Source organism: Balaenoptera acutorostrata, chromosome 19 (assembly GCF_949987535.1).
Source record: "Balaenoptera acutorostrata chromosome 19, mBalAcu1.1, whole genome shotgun sequence".
Lineage (NCBI taxonomy): Eukaryota > Metazoa > Chordata > Mammalia > Artiodactyla > Balaenopteridae > Balaenoptera > Balaenoptera acutorostrata.
Window position 1 is genome coordinate 7,396,925 of NC_080082.1, and position 22,869 is coordinate 7,419,793.

The 22,869-nt window shown below is 42.2% G+C and overlaps 1 protein-coding gene across 4 annotated transcripts in view; it reads right to left on the reverse strand.

Annotated features, from left to right (window-relative positions):
- The window catches only part of GAN (gigaxonin), a 103,323-nt gene that overhangs the window by 49,895 nt on the left and 30,559 nt on the right, over window positions 1-22,869 (reverse strand). For 3 of the 4 annotated variants that reach the window (XM_057533904.1, XM_057533906.1, XM_057533905.1), the window contains exons 2-9: window positions 20,787-20,901; window positions 18,345-18,695; window positions 15,981-16,198; window positions 15,643-15,764; window positions 12,128-12,240; window positions 11,009-11,158; window positions 9,950-10,086; window positions 9,563-9,691 (exon numbers count right to left, since the gene is read on the reverse strand). In XM_057533904.1, coding sequence (XP_057389887.1) covers window positions 9,563-9,691; window positions 9,950-10,086; window positions 11,009-11,158; window positions 12,128-12,240; window positions 15,643-15,764; window positions 15,981-16,198; window positions 18,345-18,695; window positions 20,787-20,901 — 1,335 coding nt within the window. Of the gene's footprint in view, window positions 1-36; window positions 147-9,562; window positions 9,692-9,949; window positions 10,087-11,008; window positions 11,159-12,127; window positions 12,241-15,642; window positions 15,765-15,980; window positions 16,199-18,344; window positions 18,696-20,786; window positions 20,902-22,869 lie in introns of all 4 variants that reach the window. The other variant, XM_057533903.1, reaches the window with a different exon arrangement.

Below are 22,869 nucleotides of genomic sequence, written 5' to 3' on the forward strand. Positions count from 1 at the left end.
GAAACGGTTCCGACAAGATCACTGTAACATTCTGACCTGTATCAAGATCTCCGATGACATAGATACTGGCTCCTATGGGGACAGCTCCGTACACAAAAGAGGAACTGGCGGGGATGCATAAATTCTGGTCATTAAGATAGATCCACCTGGGGACAAACAGAGGGACAGAATGACAGAATGAAGGAGGTCAAAGGGTGTCCACGACATCTCAGCAGACTGAGATGACAAAACTCAGTGAGCCACCTACAGTACAAGGCACGACACCCACACCCCTCTTCTGGTGAAACACTCATTTCCTTCCTGTCACTGAAGACTTAGTTGTGTCTGTTCCAGAACGTCGCATATAATGAATCACAGAGTGCACTATTCAGTCTGCTTCCTTCACACAGCACAGTGTGAAGGAGATTCATCCGTGGTGCGGCTTCATCGTTATCTCATTTCTTGTTATCTTAAGCAGGATTCCATTACATGGTACAGCAGAACTTGTTACCCATTCACCTGTTCAGGTTCATTTGGGCAGCCTCCAGTGTCTGGCTATGGTGAGTGAAGCTATTTTGGAATTGAGAGAGCAAAGCTCTTTTGTGGGCTTATGTCATGGAATTGCTTGGTTATATGGTTAAAGGTATATTTCCTTTGATAGGAAAACACCACACTGTTTTCCAAGGTGTTGTGCCCTTTTGCATTCCAACGAGCAACATGTGAAAACTCCAACTGCTCGGCATTACTGCCAGCTCGGGTACCGTCGGTCTTTTTCATTTCAGCCATATGAGTGGTGTGCTTTTCCCTGAAGACCAATGGTGCTAACCATCTCTGCATGTGCTTACTGGACACTTTATGTATCTGCTTTTGTGAAATTTCTGCTCAAAGATCTGCTCATTTTTCAAATTGGCTTTTCTGTCTTCTTATTAAATTTTAAGATTCTTTTTATTTTATGGATACAAGTCCTTTGTTGGATACATGTATCACAAATCTTTTTCCCAGCATGTAGACTGTCTTTTCATTATCTTAATGGGGACTTTTGAGAAAAGAGGTTTTTTAATTTTGATGAATTCCAGTTTATCATTTTTTTCTTTTTATAGTTCATGTTTTCTATGTCCTCCTAGGAAATCTTTGCCTACTCCAAGGTTGCAAAGGTTTTTTAAATGAAAATTTCTGGAAATTTTATTGTTTCAGTTTTTACACTTAGGTCTTAAGATACATTTCAAGTTAACTTTTGTGTATGGTATGAGGTATAAGAGTCAAGTCCTTTTTCTCCCCCATACAGATACCTAGTTGTTCCAGCATCACTTGCTGAAAAGACGTTTCTTTCCCCACTAAATTGCTTGGTACTTCCGTTGAAAATCAATTTAATAGCCACTAAAAGGAGCCAGGGCTCCATGAAGAAGTGGCTGACTCCACAGAAGAGGCCGAAAATACAAGATGAGCCTGGATCATCTTGTGCTGCCACATAGGAAGAGCTTAAAGAAGGATGAGTTGTGTCAGAAGGACAGCGGAGCTGATACGCAGTAGCTCCCAATGGCCACGGTGGGAACAACTGGAGCAACACAATAAATAATGACAGTCCTGGACAGACAACTCATAGAATAAATATCCATAAGTCCACACTGACAAAAACAAATGACTGAATACATTAAAAAAAAAATTAGGGAGAAGGGGCAGGTCTTCTTTACAGAATTCCAGCTGACAAAGGTAGAAGGAATGAGGGAAGCAGAAAAATCACCATTAGGCAAACAGCACAGTAATAACTACTGCAAGGCCAGTCCACCAATGATGCTAAATTAGTGGTGAAAGTTTAAGGAGAAACAGTATACTCCCATATTCTCAAATTCTCTCTTCCAAGATACTCATTAATTACAAAGGGAGAAATAGTGACTTTACAATGGGGAAACCCAGAAGATGCCACCTTAACCAAGTCGTCAAGATTAGCACCACCAGTAACGAGACATTATCGACGTCATGCTCCCCCGACGCCGGGCTGAGAAGGGCCCAGCAGCACTTCTGTGGGAGTCCTGGCCCAAACACGCAACCTCAGCCTCCTCACGAGAGGTCATGAGACAAACCCACATGAAGAGACATCCTAGTAAAAAACTGACCAGTAACCTTCAAGGGTGTCAAGGTCATGAAGGACGAGGAAAGACTGAGGAACCGTCACAGATTAAAGGAGACCGAAGAAACTCAACAACTGAAAGCCATGTCAGGTCCTGGATCGGATCCCGGAGCAGAGAGAAAAAGATATTAGTGGGCAAGCTGGTGAAATCTGAATAAAGTCTGTAGTTGACTTAATAATACTGTACCTATGTGAGTATCCTGGTTTTGACATCTGTACTATGGTATGTAAGATGTTAACATTAGGAGAAGCTGGGTGAAGCTGGGAGAAGCTTTTGGGAACTCTGACTATTTTTGCCACTTTTCTACAAGTCTAAAATTATTCCAAAATAAAAGGGTTTTTTTGCTTTAAAACAAAAACAAAAACAAATGACTCTGCTATGTAATAATGTTTACTTAAGGTAAATCTGACCAAACAATTTCCCTTTGATAGCTAAAGGCATAGCCAGGTCAGAGCAGACCTCAGTCAGATCTTGGAAATGTATCTAAACCCTTCAGAACTACCAGTGTCTGGGCCTCCACTCACCATCAGAGCACTAAGATGCCCTGGCACTGTTCCCGTGTGTCTAACCTTATGCCATCAAGTGTCCAAGAAGCCACTGGCTAAGGTCTACAGCATCTTGATGTTAAATACAAATGTAAAATTATTTCACTAAGAACAGCACTTTTATTTCAATGAGCACTATTCCCAGACTGTTATATAAAGTAGTAGCTTCCATATTTTTAATCCCAAGAAACCCAGAAGCAGAATGATTTGTCCAAGATCATGGAACAACTCAGAAGCAAAGCTGCTGTAAAGCTGCCATATTCCTGAGTACCTTTACCTAACATCCGATTCCTCGAACATCTGAAAGTTGATTGGAATCAAGCAGTTTGCTGGGACTGGGAGTTCAGTTTGGCCCCTGCCTCCGAGATGCCTCTAATAAATAGGAAAAGGGGAACATCTAAGAGCTCTCACTGCAAAGTGAAAATGGGGACCCGAACAGGCCTTTGAAAGAAAAAGTTTGAAAAATGTCAAATACAGTAACTGGTTTGTTCATATTTTATGTCTTCAAGGCTAAACATAAATAACTAAACCTCGACATTTAAATTCTTCCCAGGTCCTGAATCACACAAAGCTGATGAGTATCCCCCTGCCCTGTCTGCAGCTGAGCCACTCCCAGGATGACCCCGTTGGAGAGGCATACCACCCTTCCAGCAAGTCCATCAACAGGGCCACAGGCACGCCCACAAGGTAGCTGGCACTTCTTCTGAATTAAGACATACGCGACTAGATTATCTACTGAAAGAACACATCAGAATACAAGGGCGTTTCTCAGTAATTTTGTAGAGTTGAGAATTCAACATAATTCCTCCCTGGAATAATTCAACAAAGCTGAAGAAATTGGTCTATGTAGACTGTCTACCGAATTTGGTCCAAAGCAGATCAGTGATTCAGAGTTCCTGGGTTTCAGAAAAATAATCCTATGTGATCTATTTTATATAATGCTGAGGCTTCAAAGTACATAAAATATGAGAATTTAATTGGATCATATATTTAGCTGCTGCTTTTAAAAATGGTATAAATGGCATGTAGTTCTGCATTTCTTTCCCTACCATTTATCACCTCGTTGACCTTGGACGACTGAGCTAACCCAGTCTCTCTTTCATCATTTGTAAGGTGGGGACGCCATCACCAAGCTCAGGTGTCTGCTGTGAGGATGAAATGGAACAGCCAATGTAAAGTACTTTGCACAGTGTCTAGTACATAGCAGGCATCGTGAAGTAGCAGCAATTTTTGTAATAGACAAGGCAATATTATGCCTTTATTACACTGTTCTCAAACGTGGGCTCCTCAGGACTTGGAGGCTACAATGATGTGTCCTCTGGTAACTCAGAATTAAGAATCCCCCCTCCCTCAAAGGAAACTTTAAGATGGGGCAAGCTTCAGAGACAGCCGAGTAGGAGGGGTAAGACAGGCAAGGAGAGCAGGTGGGAAGGAGAGAGGGAGGGGAGAGCGAGCTTCAGTGAGGGCTCGGCTGAGCCTCCCACAAGAAGCAGCCACGAACTCTAGACAGACAAAATACAGAAGTCAGACTGCCTGAGGGCTCTGGAGACTGAGAAGAAGCAGGCAGATTTGGGAAAGAAGTTGAAAGTTGAACAAGCACCCACATGGAATGAGTTTCCAGTTCCTTGGTAGCTCCGTCTGAAGGCAGCCTGGGGCTGGCAGCTCTGGGGAACAAAAGCCCTAGAGAAAACCCTGCCGTCTTTCTGGCCACCGGAAGCAGGGGAGAGCATCTTGGGGCAACAAGGATCACTGAAGTGTGCGGGGGTCTCAGAAAGATGGGAGGTACAGAAGAGCCCCTCAACAGACGGGCATCCACCTGAGTCACGTCTGACTGACGCTGGATCCACGAATGCTTGCACCTGAGGCTCCACGAGTCTAACCAAGCCCACTGTCTGCTAAATGCCCGGAGCAGGTCTCTGAAGCAACAGCAAGAGACCTTGGGGCCTCAACAATGTCATGTTCGCAACGCCCCGGACGCAATCCAGAATTACTCAACAAAAGAGCCAGAAAAATGAAAACCCCTTTGCAAGGAAATAAACAATCAACAGACGCCAACTCTGAGATGACTCAGATGCTGGGATTATCTGCCAGGCAGGGACCTGAACGCAGCTACCATAACGATGCTCAGTGAGGGAAAGGAAAACATGCTTATGATAAAAAGATAGGAGACCGCAGCAGAGAAATTTAAAAAATCTAATATGCTACCTGAAGAAGCTAGAAAAGGAAGAACAAAATAAACCCAAAGTAAGTAAAAAGAAGGAAATAATATAGACAAGAGGAGAAACCAATGAAACAGAAAACACACAGTGGAGAAAATGAACATCAGTGCGTAGCTGGTTCTTTGAGAAGGCAGGCGCAGTGCAGAGAGCGCTGGCGGGACTGCAGGGCTGGGGAGAGGAAAGGGCTTCTTCGCCGGTGTCGGCGGCCTGTTCCTTCCTCCATCTGCTCTGCCGCCTCCTGTGTGCCGGGGGACCAGAGTGGCTCTCCCTCAGGGAGGTCCTTTGCCAGCCAGCGGGCAGCTGCCACACACCAGCTCTGGCCCCGGCACCCCAGGGCTCTGCCACGTCCGGGGCCACTGCACACCCTCCTCCACGGAGGTGAATCCAGCCTTGCAGGGCAGGGAGGGCTCTTCCCAGTTAGCTCCTTCCTGGGGCACTTTCCGTCAGCCCTAAAGGCTGCAGTCGCGCTTCCTTCATCGGCTGTTTCTGCATCCTCTCACCTGTTAGCAGCTAACTACTCTTACTAGTTAGTAATTACGTACATTAAATCTCCCTTGCAGATTACGGGGTGGTTTCTGTCTCCTGGCTGGACCATGACTGAAGCAGACTTGGTTAGGAGCAGCGTTCATCTCCCATCCTCTTGCTCACATGTCTTACACAGGCATCTGTAGTGTGTGCTACTTCCTAAGCCTCAGATCCAAACAGCGTAACATGGTCAACGGGGCAGACCAATACAGCACGGCGCACCAAGGTGATCAAAATCTCTGGGGACTAATCATGTACCGCACACGGCAAAACTGACACAGTCCTGAGGCAACACTGTACAGGGGTACCGCTGGTCCTGCCAGGTACAAGAAACAGCTGCTGGTGGTCGCTGCAGATTGGTGTGAAGAGAAGGCGTCAGCTAAGGCAACAGCAGCAACCAAGGCCAGGCACTGTGCTGCATGAAGATCCCACCCGTGGGCCTGAGTCTGTGATCAGCTTAACTACCTGCTTAAGTTTATGAAAGCTCACAGTTACGTTCCAAAATCCACTTGACTTTTCTACTTTTTCTAAGTGAATTAAGTGGGGATATGATACGTAGCACGACTCTTGCATTTTCAAGCCTTTGATGGTGGCACTAATGTCTGCACATTCCTCAGGATGCAGTACTGCTTCTGGTTTTCTATCTTGGCAGGGAAGGAAAGTTCCAGTGACTTCCACTTAACCCTTGCTACCATAATGGTCCCTTACCCACAAGTCAGAGGACCACAGGGGATTCAGCCAGTGGTCAAAGATGTCTATCCAAGTATACATTCAGGCATCAAAAGATGAAACTGACCGATCTAGGCTCCAAAGAATAGTTAACATGATTTACCTATAATATAAAAATGAAAGGGGGAGGACATCTCGGCTGAGCAAATGCACAGAGACAATAAAACACAGGATGGCTGTAAGCAGTGAGCTGTAGTACAGAACATGTGAAAAGAAGAAAGTGAAAAAGGCTGAACATTTTTCTCAACCTCAGATCATGGAGGGCCCCGAGTAGGAGGCTAAATACTATTATCTTTACTTGGTAAGCAACGGGGAGACAGGAAGAATTTCCATCACAATGAAATGACCAAAGTCAGATTAATCTTTCAAAAGCACAAGTAGGTGTAATGTATTAGAGAGACTGGTTAGAAGACTTTGCACATATAAAAGAGTGAGCTCACTGGAGTCGGGGCAGAAAAATAAAGGGGGGGGGGATGTGTGAAAAATACTACAGAGTTTAAAAAAAAAAAAAAAGAAAAAAACTTGGCAACTCATGAGATGTGAAGCGTAAGAGAGAATCAAAGATGACCTTATTTTGAATATGGACCACTGGGAGGATGGTAGTACGAGTAAAAGAACAGGGATATACAAGGAACAGAAATAGATACACTGTCTTTCTGGATATATGAAGTTGTTGCCATGACTTGGTATAAATAATGGCAATTTTTTTTTTGCTTTCCTTCAAACAGTTTTGTTTTTAGTCAGAAACACAGAAAATAGTAAGATATGGCATTTTTCCAGGAAAGTTTTAACCTAAAAATAGGGAACAAAGACAGGAAAGACAAGAGATTACTTAAAAACAGTAAATGGTCTCCAATCTAATGCAGGTTGTTCATCTGGCAACAATTTCCAGAGTATGCAAATATCACACACTTGGAAACATCTGATCTTTAAAGAAATAAACTACTTATAGACTTTTTTTTCCTTCTATAGATATTTATGGGAAAGCCTATATTTTTAAGGCAATATTGTGTGGTGGCTGAAAATGTGGACTCTGAGTCCAGAACGCCCGAGTTCAAATTCCAGCTCTGCCACCTGCTACCTGTGTGTTTTGGGGCACATTACTTAACCTCTCTGTGTTTTGGTTTCCTCGTATGCAAGATAGGAAAAAAAAGAGTAACTATATCTCAGAGGGTTGTTTTGAAGATTCAATGAGTTAATACATGGCACTTAGTGTTATATGCATGTTTAGTGTTATCTAAACAAGAATCCTATATATCAACAGAAGTTAAGCTTTCTTCATTCTATTTGTGAATCAACACTGGAGAACTTGAGTATAAGCAAACTAAATATAATACAAATTTTATTTGGAAGTGCTTTTAAATAGCAAGGAAGAAGCAATACTCATGTTTAACAATTATGAACTGAAAGCAAGTAATATACTTATATCTGAAGCTTATCAACTGTATTAATATGAGACAACCTGATAGAAATCTAAAGGTTCTAATAATTGATAGCATATCAAGGGCAGACAAAAAACTTTACAGCCAGATTTAAGTCCTATACAATCAAAATAGGGACAGAAAATGGTAAAACCATAAGCAACCCTGATTACTTCAGCAAGCGAGTTTATAGCTCTCTAGCTCACACTGTCCAAACAGTAATTCAGTCATTATGAGAAAGGCTTATAACAATATTTTATCAGAAACCAAACGTACTGACCACTGCTTGTTAAAGAGGTTGGGCACACTGTTTTGGGATTCATTTGGGCAAGAAATTAATATACTACTTCATACCTTGAACAGTCAGCCCTCGCAGTAACATATTATGGAAGAGAAGTGTAGAAAAGTCCTTGAAATTCTGCCCCCCACCGCTACCAGAGCAAGCATTCTCAAACTGCTCTCACACTTTGTCTAGTAAATTTTCCTAAGACTGTTTGCCCCCTGTAATTGAAGGAAAAAGGGGAAAAAAAGGCTATGCAAATATCCTAAATTTAAAATACACTAATAGTTAGGTAACATTTATACATATTTCTAAAATCTTGGCAACTGCTCATTGTTTGCCCTTATCTAAAATAATATGAACTTGAACATTATATTCTGGCACCCCCTTCTGGTAACACAGTTGAAATGCTATCACAAGATTAACTTTAGCACGGCAGTTTCCCTGTAGGATTTGAACATATTACTGCAGTAACAATACTGTTTGGTGGTTACAACAATATAACGTGTCAGAGGAGGGAAGTGAGGGGGTTGGAAGGATGCTGCCTACTTCATAAGACATATGGCAGCCTGTCAGATGTTTTAAGAATCTCTGACACCACGTTTACTGAGTGTCTGATACTGGCCAGGTATGATGCCAGAAGCTAGGACCCAAAGCTGAGTTGGAACTTGTCCTGAAGGAGCTTCAGTTAACTCTATCACATCCAAGAGAGGGATGTATAGGATCCCAGATTGAGGAGCCTAACTCAGCCTGGGAGACGTGAGAAGGCTTTCTCTGGGTAGTGATAATTAAGCAGAGTTTTGGAAGAGGCCAAATTAACTGGATAAACATGGGAAGGGAAATATTAGGCAAAAGGAATAATACAAAAGCACAGAGCTTTGTCACAGCTTACCCTTCCCCCTCCCCATATCCTCAAGTCCATTCTCTAGTAGGTCTGTGTCTTTATTCCCGTCTTGCCCCTAGGTTCTTCATGACCTTTTTTTTTTTTTTCTCTTAGATTCCATATATATGTGTTAGCGTACGGTATTCGTTTTTCTCTTTCTGACTTACTTCACTCTGTATGACAGACTCTAGGCAAAGTGAGAGAGTGGCATGGACATATATACACTACCACGCGTAAAACAGATAGCTAGTGGGAAGCAGCCACATGGCACAGGGAGATCAGCTCGGTGCTTTGCGACCACCTAGAGGGGTGGGATAGGGAGGGTGGGAGGGAGGGAGACGCAAGAGGGAAGAGATATGGGAACATATGTATATGTATAAGTGATTCACTTTGTTATAAAGCAGATACTAACACACCATTGTAAAGCAATTATACTCCAATAAAGATGTTAAAAAAAAAAAAAGCACAGAGCTGAGACAATCATACCATGTTTTGGAGGAAAAAAGTCACTCAGTGGGACTCAAGTGACGCATCTGGGTTGAACAGTAGCAGAAACAGTAGACATAGGCCAAATCACAAAAGGCCATATCTGCTAAGTTAAGGAGTTTAAACTTTCTCCTAAAAGCTATCAAAAGTGTCAAGGTCTGATCTACATTTTAGAAACATTTTTCTATGGCTTTCCTATGAGTTACCAAGATTTCTGAAGTCACTGAATAAATATCTACTATGCATTAGACATAAATAGATAAATTCAATGAAATAATTTGAAAACAAAACTAAACAAAGCTAAAACATGCCTTTGAAAGCATAAAGAAAAAGTTGCAGAAGCCGCATGAAACCATTCATAAATACCTTTTAAACTCATCGTGGTAGAATTCTGACTTGCAGGTTACCATCTCGCCCCCCTGGATGTCCTCGCGACTTCTGACTCCCCCAAATACATACAGTTCCATGGCGACTCCACAGGCTACAGCTCCAAACCTGAAAGGCCACATAGGGCATACTAGGTATTAGATTTACAACTCATGACCCGATTCCGTAATTCCTCTTACGCTTGTTTTAGCTCTGCACCATTCAACGTTTCACAAATACATGGGTCTTCCTTTTTCAGGAAATGGCTTATTCATTTAATGTTATATCAACCAAATGCCAAGTCAAATAAAAGATTAGCTGGAAAGAAGGGAAAAACAGAAGCCAGGCGAAGGGGGCTCTGCACAGTCCTTATCCAAGTTCTCTCACCTTCTCTCTTTCAGTGGACAGATAGCGGTCCACTGCTGGGTCCGTGGGTCATAACATTCCACAGACTCGAAGAGTTTTCCATACGATCCTCCACCCATGGCATAGATTTTCTTTTTCATGGCTGCATAGCAGCCAATCTGAAAGGAGAAAGCAACAGTGGGTGAGGCAACATTTATTATTAAAGTTAGGCGAGTAAATACCGGCTTGGCTAGAGAGCACTGGCAAATATTTGGAAAAGGATCTGACTTCTAATAGTAAGACTATGTATGGTGCCTTCCAGTATTACAACAGAGGCTTTTAAAAATGAGAAGAGCAAGGTAATACACACACTGTGAATCCTCAGAAAAAGATTAACTCCATCTAATACTATTCCACTAAGTGAGAAAAGTAAATAATCCTAATTTTTAAAGTGGCTTTCCAGGCTCTCTGTTCTCACCACTATTTGAAGAGTCCAAGATGTGGACTCCATGGAGAAAGATGTCAGTCAATTCCTGCCCCAAGTAAGTCAGTTGAAAGGGCACAGACAGTGAGAGATCATATTATGAGTAAATCCCAGTACCCAAGGTGTAAAATACCTAGGGCGCTGGACAAGGCTTTGGCCTGATGATGAAATTCCAGCCTCTACCAGGGAAAAGAAATACAGACTAAGCTGTAAACAGCTAACATGAGCCATTTGTTTTCATTCTACTCAGTAAGCAATGGCAGTTCTCTACCTATGGATTAATGTTTCTCCCTAGTCCTGCACGATGATTAAGAAAACCGGTTTGGGAGACCTGGTTCCTTCCTAGGTTAGTGCAATCACAAAGCGTTTATCAGGCGTGGGCCTTGGACACAGCAGCGCTGCCCAGAGCCCACTGCCAAGATAAACTCTCTCACACACCATTTCCTGGCTTGCTGTGTGGCTGGTAATAGTGAAGGCAAGCTACCAACAAAGACATAATTCTATAATATTAATTCTTTTAACACTATCAATTGCGTTAAAAGGCATACGTAGGAAATGAAGAAACATAACTTTAAAATCCAATTTGTGAATTAGTTATCACAAGATATAGTTCTCACCTTTCTAACCATGGTTAAATCGGGTTGCTTTGTCCAGGTTTTAGAATAAATATCATAACATTCCATGGAAATTAGCTCTTTTTCACCATCTTCTCCTCCTAAAACGTACAGCATCCCATCTATCTCCACAATTCCAAAGTTATGTCTTGCCTGAAAAGACATCAAAGATCTTTGTAGACAAAAGGCCAACTATCAGATTGAAAGCTGATATTCATACATTAAATAAAAATTACAGACATCATTACATTCCAGCGTTCCAGCAAAGAAATAACCAGGCTCAAAACCATCTCTCTCAAATATTTCTGATTTCCCTAGCAGCTCACTCTTCTATCACAATAGACAGAGAACCCTCGTCCAGGGATTTCCCGGAACAAGGGAACTACACACGTGGTGAACTCGCTGGCAGAATCCTTACTTGTTACTCACCACAGCTCACGACAAGAAAGAGAACTAGTGCTGTGTGGCTCTGTAAAATGATCTTCGGGCAGCAGTGGGCAGCAAGTGGCTCCCAGCTGATGTGTGAAGTCCGGTAAGATCCACATCAACAGCACTGCCTGTGGCTGGAGAGGTGGGGGCGGGAGGGGGAGAGGCCCGGGGTAAGGCTGCCCGGAGCAACAGAACCTGATGTGTTCCACACTCATCCACTCACAGCACTTCCCGGGTGCCCAGCCCCCCTCCAGCACTGAAGGGAGAGCGCTGACCACACAAACAAAATGCGCTGCCATCATCAAACAGTTTGTGCGAACCATCGAGAAAGATCTAGTATGTGAGGAGGTTCTATGTGGTATGAAGAGAAAGAAAGCAGGGGAGGGGGCAGGAGAGCTGAGAGGCCGCGGGAGGCCTCGCTGAGAAGGAGCCATATGGACAAACCCTGAAGGAAGCAAGCAGCGAGCCACGTGGGTACCTGGCAAAGGCCCCAAAGCAAGTGCACTCCTAGGAGGCTGGAGAAGGGGGAGCGAGGGAAGGCATGGGGAGCAGAGCCGGGAGGGGGGCACGCGCATACCAGGCAGGGGGGCTTGGCGAGGCTGCTACCTCTTTCCTTATACTCAAATGCAAAGCAAACAAAAGTGCTAAAGGGAAAAAAGAAACATCAGACAAATTACAAAAGCAGTATTTTACCTCGTTCATTGGTGGCAATGTGGTCCATGTGTTTGCATCTGGGTCATACTTTTCTCCTGAGCTCAGGGTCTGCTTATTTTCATCTTGGCCCCCATATACAAACAAAAATCCTTCTGCAAAAAATCAAAGAATACATGCAAGAAAGTTGAAATGTTAAGTTTTCAACACCTATCTCCAGTCAAATACAAATGCCGTAAGGGCAGAGACAGGATGTGGAGATACCTTCTCTGACAACAACGGATTCGAGATCTTATCAAGCCTGGGTGATAGAGCCAAATCTGTGAGTCACTCTGACCATTTCACTTGCCTCGGGATCTCTGTGTGGATCCCCACTACCCTGCACCTTAAAAGGAAGACTGACACCACCCACCCAGTCAGCAAGTGACTCTGAGTTATCTCAGTTCATCTGTTCTGTTCCCCAGCCTCTATTTAAAATAGTCTTCTTAAAGGAGAAGAAGCCAACAAGACACTATGGTAAAACTGAAGGGAAATGTGGGCCCTACAGAGGTTACCATGCGTGGAAACCATTTTGCTCTGAGGGTGTTTAGCAATCTGGGAAAAATGCAACCTTTCTCTTAATGGCTTTGAGGGCATGAAGAAGATAGAAATCTAAATTCCAGGCCCACAGACAGCATGGCTTCTGGCAGGAAAGCCTCGCCGAAGTGCTAACCATCAGGATGAAGGCCAACCAGAATTAGAAGCCAGATTTAAATCTCCTTGCTTATCTAGGAAATCTCAAAATTCGAATTCGATTTACAGTAATTACAAATTAGTAGTGTTTTCAGGCAACTGGCAGAAAAAAACACAAAACTTATATGGAAGAAAGTACGTTTATCTAAGTTTTAGATTCTAACATTCTAAGATTTTAAAACATCACATTATCCCTACAAATAATTTTTAATAAAACAATCTTTGGCACTCAGTCAAAGATACTGAGGTATACAAAGAAACCAGACTCTATTAAGAAGAACCAGCAGAAGCAGACAATAGGGAGTAGTCTTGCAAAGATTCCAAATTTCAAATATTAGAGTAATCAGAAAGACGATAAAACAACAATGCTCACTATGTTTTAAAAAAGACAAATGTGAAGGTAACTCTAGAAGAAGGGACAAGAGAAGTGACATAGTAGATCTGAAAAAAACTTACAGCGAATTTCTAGGGAAAAAAAGATAAAAACAGATTAAATAAAAAATTCAATGGATGGATTTAATGGCAGATTCATCACAGTTAAAGAGTGAATTCATTAAGTGCAAGATAAATCAAAAGAAATCACAGAGAAGGCAACATGGAGAAGCAAAAAGATGAAAAAGAAAACAAAAAGAAGGTAAAAGGCAGGGGCTGGAGTAGAAAGTTCTAGCCATGTTTGATCTGACTTCCAAAAGCAGAGAGACAGAGGAGAAGGAGCAAGGATGACGTATGAAGACATAACAAACAAGAAGTTTCCAGATTTGATGAAAGGCCAAGCTACAGAGTCAAGATGCCCAACAGTCTCCAAATATGGTACAATTTCAAATAAAATGTTGCCTAAGCACACTACAGTGAAATGGCAGAAAAACCAAGACAAAAAGAAAATCTTAAATACAGCCCAGAGAAAAGGCAGAGCTTTAGATCTGACAACTGACTTAACAACAAGGAATGACAGAAGTCAGTGGAAAAACATCTTCAATAATAGATGCCAACCTAAAATTCTATACCGAGCAAAAATATCCATTAAGGATGAAGGCAAAATAATGACATCTTTAACAAATCTAAGAGTTTGCTACCACTAGACCCACATTAAAGGAAATTCAAAAGGATGAACTTCAGAGAGAAGGAAAATGATCCTGGATGGAAAGTTTGAGGAGTAAGAGGGAAAAACAAAGGAAGTGGTAAATATGTGTATAAATCTAAATGAACACTATCTACAGATACGTGTATAAAACAGATAAACATATATATGTAAATATTTACTTATAAATAACCATGTGTTTTAATACTGTAACACTATAGAATGCGAAAAATAAAAGTATAAATGTACTATTTACACTACTAGACTTTGTTAACTTAACAGTACAGGCTGTGGATTCAAAAGTGACCTTCAGGGGACTTCCCTGGTGGTGCAGTGGTTAAGACTCCGCACTCCCAATGCAGGGGGCCCGGGTTCGATCCCTGGTCAGAGAACTAGATCCCACATGTATGCCACAACTAAGGAGCTGGCGAGCCGCAACTAAGGAGCCTGTGAGCAGCAACCAAGAAACCTACCTGCCACAACTAAGACCCAATGCAACCAAATAAATAAATAAGTAAATATTAAAAAAACAAAACAAAACAAACATAAAGTGACCTTCAAAGGAATATAGACATAGAATATAACTTCTAACCTGGTAGAGAGGGAAAAAACTGAATGACAAAAAAGTCAATCAAGTTTTTGAAAAAAGGCAAGAAAAGAAGAAACACAGAACAAGCTGGACAAATAGGAACTACTCAATCATTTCACGACTTCAATGAATACAACTGGGCACAATTCCTCTCCTCATTGTTTCAAGTTTCTGAAACAACAACCTCTCTAGGAAATCTGAAAATCAGTGATATAGGAACCTTTGTGGTAGGTGTGCATGTGTGAAAATTATGCACATGTATACACATTATGGGAGGACAATGTAAGGAAGCTAATTTTAAGAAGGAACAGAGAAATCAGACCCACATCCTGTTGCCTACACCACTCCATCCAGCTGATTATCATTGACAGAAACTTCAATAATTGTGGAACTTACGATTCCATTTCTATTCCATCGCTTTAGGCATATCTAAAATATGGTACAGTGTGGCATAGCTTAAAAATTTTAAGGTAATGTTTGTGGGCAAGCAGAGACTATAAACGAAGAACTGCTAACAATAATTAGAATGAAGTGAAATGGCACTTGCAGGACGAAGCCCACAAGGCAGATCCAAGGTGAAGAGAAAGGCAGCAAGGACAGCCTTCCCCATCACCTCCTGGAGAGAAAGCTTTGAATAACGTTCCAAACGTGTAAACGTCAACTAAAACATACTTCCTGTCATAAAACAACTTTAAGCCAGAACTAATTTAAGCAGTATTTTCTCAAGTTTCATATGAAATGCCTGCTTTTATGTGACACTCTTATTTTGAATATAGTTACATGTTGCGATTCTACACTGCACAACTTTCCAAGATGGGGGGCTATCACGGCTCAAAGAAGTCCTGAGTCTCAGGTGCGATCATCCAGCTAACGGGTGGTAAGAGTCACTGAGTTTTGCTCTTCTAGCAGTTAAGTCATACAATAAAATGCTCCTCAAGTGACGTCTTAAAAAGAGCCACGTATTTCAGATTTGGGAACGGTAAGGACTGACAGAAGACACTCCTCTTACCGTAGCCCTGGAAGCTAGAGCCACCCTGAAAATGTCACCACAGAGGGATAATAAAATTATTTCTTTAAAAGGTTTTGAGTCATTCTGCACAACTCTGAAATGACATTACTTGATCCTGTGTTCAGGTAAGCTTGATGACAGCACGGTACCTGCTGAGAGGATTCCGTGGTTGATTCTCGGCATGCTTAAAGGGGCCAGTTCAATCCACAGCTGCCGATTAGGGTCATACAGGGGGCACATACATCGCATCGCTGCTGTTGGCTTCCGTGAGCTAAGGAGACAGATAACTGATTAGTAGTTAATATGTTTTATGTACTTCTGCTTGTAATGACTATGACTAGTTTTACTACTCTAAAGAATGTTTCAAACATTTAAGAAAATCTATTGCTATTAGGCTTTAGATACTGAAAAGTGTTATAAATTTCTGTTTACGTGGAAATGTCTCTTCCCTTACAGCACCCGTCAAACCGCTCACAGCCACGCTTACACTCTTTCCTCTCCGCCAACGGTCACGATGCACTCCGAGTAGCCCCGGGGCTTGAAGCTGGCGAGCATGGCCTCCCCCTGCTGCGGCTGGCTGAGAGGGATGTTGCTGCACTCTTTGACGATCTCTCGGACTAACGGCTCGTTCAGCATCTGCTCCCGTAAATAGCTCGAGTCCAACCCTGAAACCCACAGCGCTGACATGACATCCTTCATGTGGACCTGGAGGGCGGCAAGCACGGGGAGGAAAAATGGAGAATACGTTGTACATTTAGAATATACGTTTTCCCACTCCTGGAAGACTAAAATTATTGACAGTCAGATTATCAACAGGCAAGTGGTAAGGGTAAGTACTGCTTGAATGTGCTTATGGCTCCTTTCCTTTCTACTTCCCTTGGCCTTAATAAAAGTTTAACTTAAAAAAAACCATCGCTTCAGATTTATATTTGATGTATCACTGCAAAGTTTTAAGCAGCTTTCTTGAACGCCCTACAGGGTTCCCACAGCAACAGGAAAACTTAGAGAAGACCCCTGCTATGATTTGCCTTATTTCACATACTTGGATGTGCTGTGAGTCACATCACATTTATAGAAACATTATATACAGGAATAGCTTGATACAATATGGTCAACTAGATAATGAACATGTATCAACATTAACATTACAAGAAAAATCTGAAAAAGCCAAATTTCAAAAAAAAAATCCTGAGTACTATATAATCATTTCCTCAGTAATTACTGCTAAAAATTATCTAACATGTATAATGTGAATGATATACTTTTTTTAAAAAAAATATTCATGCATTTTACTTATTTTCCTTATTTATTTATTTTTTGGCTGCATCGCGTCTTATTTGCGGCACATGGGATCTTTGTTGAGGCATGAGGGATCTTTTTGTTACGGTGCGCGGTCTGCTAGGGTTTCTCTCTCGTTGCGGCATGCGGGCTTCTCTCCAGTTGTGGCGTGAGGGTTTTCTCTCTGTAGTTTGTGGCTCGCGGGCTCTCTCATGGAGGCACACGAGCTCAGTAGTTGTGGCGCGTGGGCTTAGTTGCCCCGCGGCACGTGGGATCTTAGTTCCCCGACCAGGGATCGAACCCGCGTCCGCTGCACTGGAAGGCGGATTCTTTACCACTGGACCACTGGGGAAGTCCCTGAATGATATACTTTTCATGCTCAATCATCAGATTTGAACCAACTGACTACAGCACTCTACGTACATAAGGCGACTAGTTTCTCTGGGCTTTGAAATTGTCATTTTAAGGTACACTCTTTTATACCCTGAGTAATAAAAGCCAACAGTCCTTACAGCATCAAGTTCAGATTAACCACAGGACGAGGAACTGCCTCTTGTTTCCCAGCAGCCATTCCATCTTACATGCCCTCATCACTTTAAGGCAAGAAGAGGGTCAGAGAGAAGATACTTCAGTGGTGGCAGCAAGGTGGAAACTCTTCTATCCCCTTTCCCAATCTACCTCACCAATGGGGAAAACAGAACACTAATTGTACTAAGGAGCTGAAGCTACGAATGTGGTTTCTAAGTGGACACGCTCATGGGCCTGCAGAATTTAAAAATTACAAGATAATCATTAAAATGTAAGTCAAGAGTTACTAAGAACAATTAACAATGCAATTATGTATTCTGAAAGCCACTCTGAAACCTAATATACTTCTTTATTTTGATATAGTAATTGGAGCTAGCCTCTAGTATATAAATATTAGACTTAAAGCCCTGTGATTTAAAGGTTAAAGCTCCCTCCCCCAATGTATTAACAATGTGGATCTCAAGCCTGATATTCTCTAAGACCCTTCCTTCCTAGACTGTCACTCCTAGAACCTTCCTATTTGGAACCTCATTGCCATGAAAGCTCCGGAATGCTCTCCCACTTTCTCCTCCAGTGCTGTCAATCACTCCAGGGAGAGCCCAGTGCCAGAATTCAGCCCTCTGCCAGAATTCCATGTGCCCTTTTCTCACCCCACTTCCTGCATCAGAGTCCCTGTAGGGGTTAGCCCGCCACCGTAGAGGGAAGGATGCTGAAAGCTAGGATGAGGAGTATAGGGTGCACTTCTATACTCTCCAGCTTAGCTTGAAATCCCTTTCCCCTTAATAACAACATTCAAAGGATATCATCACTATTTTCATTGCTATATGATGAGTTACATGGACTTTGGTAGACTGGTCTGAACAACAAACTGCTTTAGAGAGTCTATAGGAAGATGTTTTCCAGGTTATGGTTTAGATCACAACCTTGTCAGTTTTTCAAGTTGGAGGAGAAAAATAAAACATCTAGAATTTGGATTAAAAATAAACAAACAGATGAAGAAGTAAGTGAAAAGGCAAAGTCGGAGCACGCTATAAAGTACGGGTACCTTTCTTATTTCTGTATCATGTGCTATCCATCGGATGACTGCTTCAAATACATATCGTTCATTGCCAACATTTAACTTCTCAAGAGAAATCACTTCTTTAAGCTTTTGAGGACTCAGTTCTAGGAATTCCTCTGTGCTGCTGACATCTCGGAAGTGAGTCTCCAGGTATTCTGTGGACAGGTAATGGACGTGGTGCAGGCAGTAGTGGAGTGCGAAGTCTCGGATTCCGATGCAGTTCTCGGCGGCAATGCAGCCTTCTAAGAACTCACAGCACAGAGTTTTAAGGTCCGTCAGCAGGAGCAGGTCCGCTGCCTGCACAACATCTTGGATGGTATCTTCGTTCAGCCGGATCTGTAAGGATGATCATAGATAGTTTATATTTGAATGTATATATAGAACCCAACCACTAATCTATTAGGCAGGACCATAGGAAAGCTCCATTTATAGAGGTCAAAGATGATCGAAAACTGGCAATTTCATATGGTTCAGCTTTGTTTTCAAGAATAGTCGGAGGGCACCAAGGCACCTGCGGACATAGGCAGCACATGGCTGATTAACTTTTCCCAGCTCTTCCCTTCCTTTACCGAGATGAACCACCAATAACCCTGCCAAGGTGAACTGTCCATGGGGCTCACTTCTATACTTAGAGAAAAACCTTAGATGACCGAAATGCTTAGGAAATGGCAAGTTCCGCATTCTATGGTAAACTGAAGGCGATTTCTTTAAATGCTAGCACCTGAACTAATGAAAATCCCAAATATATTAAGTTCACCTCTTTGCCAAATGGTATGTGGAAGATACCACACGGCCCCTTGAAGAGAGGGAGAGTCACACTGCCCGAGCGGCCTCATTCTGAACACCAAACATTGCACTTGGTGCAAAAGGTACAATCTGGTTTCAAGGCTACTTTCTGGAATAAATCCCTAAGAAGATTTTTTTTTTGTTAAATCATTGTGAACATTCACTTCCCATTAATTTTCTTCAGTTTCTTGATTGATGCTTCTTCCTCCACCCACGTCACAGTTTTTCTGTGCAACAGTAAGGCAACATCAAGAAACAGGCCCCTAAAATACTGTCACAATCATGAACGGCCCAGACTCTCCGAAAGAATGTGTACTTATCCTCCATTAGGAAGCGTTAAGGAGAGATTTCACAGTGAAGTGCAGCAAGAAACGTTTTACCACAATTTGCACATTCTGTACCATAGATAAATAAGGTTTCAAGTTTCCAATGCAAGCCTGAACATGAATACACTCTTCTAACTTGTTATAACTGCCACTGAACTGATTTTACAAGTTAGATAAGAGTTTGGTCCTAAGCCTGGTTTTGTAATGCTAAGAGCATGGCCAGTATTTTAAGGGCTGTCCCCAAATTGGTTTAAATTCATTTATTTTTAATAATCATACACATAACCTTATTTCCACACACCCACCTCCTAGTGTTTAGAGAAAAGAGAAAGTGATAACATCATGAAATGAAATTAAAAAATTTCAAAAAGGATGACAATCACCGAGTTTGACTCTGGACAGAATGAACATATTTAGAGAAAGTAAGCAGTACACTCAGAATACTTATGTAGGAGACAGAGCCTTTACAAAAGGAAAATTAAAAGAAGAATGAGGAAGAAGGAATAAAGGAGAGAGCAGGACATGAGCCCTCAAAAGGAGTAAAGGTAAAATGTAATCACATCTCTTGCATAATGAGATGTGAGGCACATGAACTTCTTCCTAATTCACACCTAAGATTATCCTTAAGTGTCCTCATGCTATACACTTTAAATCACATAAACAGGGGAGTAGCGGGATGGAGGAGGGCAAAGAAACGGAAAGGACCACTAGCCACTGATCACTTTCTTCCTTGGCTTTCATGAAATCCCCAGAAATATAAATGGGTACAGAGGGTAAAGGGAAATCAGAAAGAAAGAATGCGGGGGAACAGGGATGTTGGTCCTCCTGAGGCAACAGGACGGAGGCATCATGAGTACAATGCAGGTGCCTGTCACTGGTGTGAATCTCGAAGTCTTTATTTCTACAAAATAATCCCCACTGCCCAAGGAGGCTCCCACGTCCATGCTGTGGAGACAGAGCGACTTCCCCGATAGTGTGGGTACAAAGCAAGACTGGAATTAAGATTTAAAAAACAAAAGACAGCAGCGAAGGGAGCACCCCATGTTCCTCATGTCTCAGACTGGAAGGTGGAGCTCAGGATGGCAGAAACAAAACCTGGGATTTGGGTAAGATCTTACTTAGTCTGCTTTTCTTTCGAGGGCAGAGCCCCGGAAGAACACCCTTGGGCGCCACGTCCAGCAGGAGACCCAAGTCAAGCACACAGTGACAAAGATGGAGATGACAGTGTTGTCGGTCACAGCGTGGATGAAGGAGACCCTCACCCTGAGCTCGAGGAGCCTCTACTCAGTCCTCCTTCCTCTGTGTCTCATCATACCTGCCCACTGAAGATGTAATCCAGGATCTCTCTCATAACCATTACCGATATTCCTTCAAGTTCAATCTTATAGGTTGATCCATCATCTTTTGGAGGATTATAGTTTAACTTTGTCCTAAGAAAGGGGAAAAAAATGTAAAATTTCTATGAAAGAACAGAAATAGCTAGAAATATTTATGCACTAAATACTCTATAAACTATATGATACGTATCCATATATGAATCACACCTAAAACATTTCGTTTGTTAACTTTAGAGCAACATATTTTTTATGACTTTCAACTACAAAGCATTTGTTCCAGGATTCAGAGTGCTACCTCTTAAAAAAAACAAACGAAACAGACAACCAAAGCACTAAGGTCCATGTGAGCAAGGATCTCTACTTCACCTTGGGAACCCTAGGCCCTTTAGGCTTATTTTTTCCCTGTATTTAATTATCCAATTTTCAGTAATGTAACAAGGACCCCACAAACCTACCACCCAAAACAAAAGCTAGGACCTTGACGATAACCTGCTTCTAACCAAATGGTCCTCCCCACCAATTCATTCCTCTGCTTCCCCATCTGAAGTAACTATTATCCTAAATCCCACCTATATTCAATTTTCTCTTGCTTTCTTTTTTATTTTTGTATCCATGAAATATATATAACCTATAACATATATAGATTTATTGATAATCAATGTATATATATATAATTTTAAGTTGTTAATTTTATAGAAGTGCTTCATGCTGTAATTTTCTGGGGCTTTTTTCATTTAATATTATATTGCTGAGTCATTCATCTTGCTGCACATCACATGCGTTCTTTTGCTCTTTCTGCTGTATAGTATGCCACGTTCCTGTTGATGGGCCCCTGGGCTGGGGCTCCAGGTTTTTGGTATTGTGAACAGTATTGCTATGACTATCCTTGTATATGTCTCCTTTTGCGATACGCGAAAGAATTTCTCTTGGGTGTTTCCTGGGAGTAGAATTAAGCTACATTCTTCTCCAAAGTACGAGCTAATACTCAATTATTCTCCAAAGTAGCTGGAGCAGTTTTTAGCCTCATCTGGTATATGTAAGGGGATGTGTGGACCCACAACGTCTACGACATTTATCTCTGTCCCACCTCCTAATCCTCCAATGCACAATCCAGTGAGCGAAGTATGGTCTCTGATGGTGGTTGTGACCTGCCTTCTCCTCATTACCCAGGTGCTAAACAGCTCTTCATAGGTCTGTGGCCCCCTGTGTTTCCTCTTCTGTGAAACACATGTTCAGTTCAAGTCTCTCTCTTTTTTATTCATTCATTCATTCATTTATTTATTTATGGCTGCGTTAGGTCTTGCTGCACGCAGGCTTTCTCTAGTTCCAGCGAGCGGGGGCTACTCTTCGTTGCAGTGCGCAGGCTTCTCATTGCGGTGGCTTCTCTTGTTGTGGAGCATGGGTTCTAGGTGTGCGGGCTTCAGTAGTTGTAGCACGAGGGCTCAGTAGTTGTGGCTCACGGGCTCTAGAGCGCAGGCTCAGTAGTTGTGGCGCACAGTCTTAGTAGCTCCTCCACATGTGGGATCTTCCCGGACCAGAGCTCGAACCCATGTCCTCTGCATTGGCAGGCAGATTCTTAACCACTGCGCCACCAGGGAAGTCCCTCAAGTCTCATTTTTAATTGAGCTAATCGCCCTCCTCATATTGAGGTGTAGATGTTTTTTATTATCTCCTTGATATCAAACCTTTGGCAGACATGACACTTTTTTTTAAGGTGATGAACAATGTGAAGAATAATTTTTCACAGTCAACACTTTTTGTGTCTTGTTTAAGAACAGGTACTTTACCCAAGATCTAAAAGATATTCCTAATTTAGCAGCGAGGGAAGCTCAGACACAACCTAAGTTGCATTTAAGAACCCCCACCAAGGCTCGGAATTGGTAGGATGAGGAAGCTGTGGAAGGAGGGGTGAAGGATGAGCTAATTACAGAAGAAGAGACTGACAACGTCTTAGGAAATAGGTGAGTTCCCAGATCCTTGCTCCACATAGATACACGACTCCTCTGCCCTGTTTAGTAAGGCTCCCCAGCTCCAGTGGAAGATAAGTGACGTCCTCTGAAG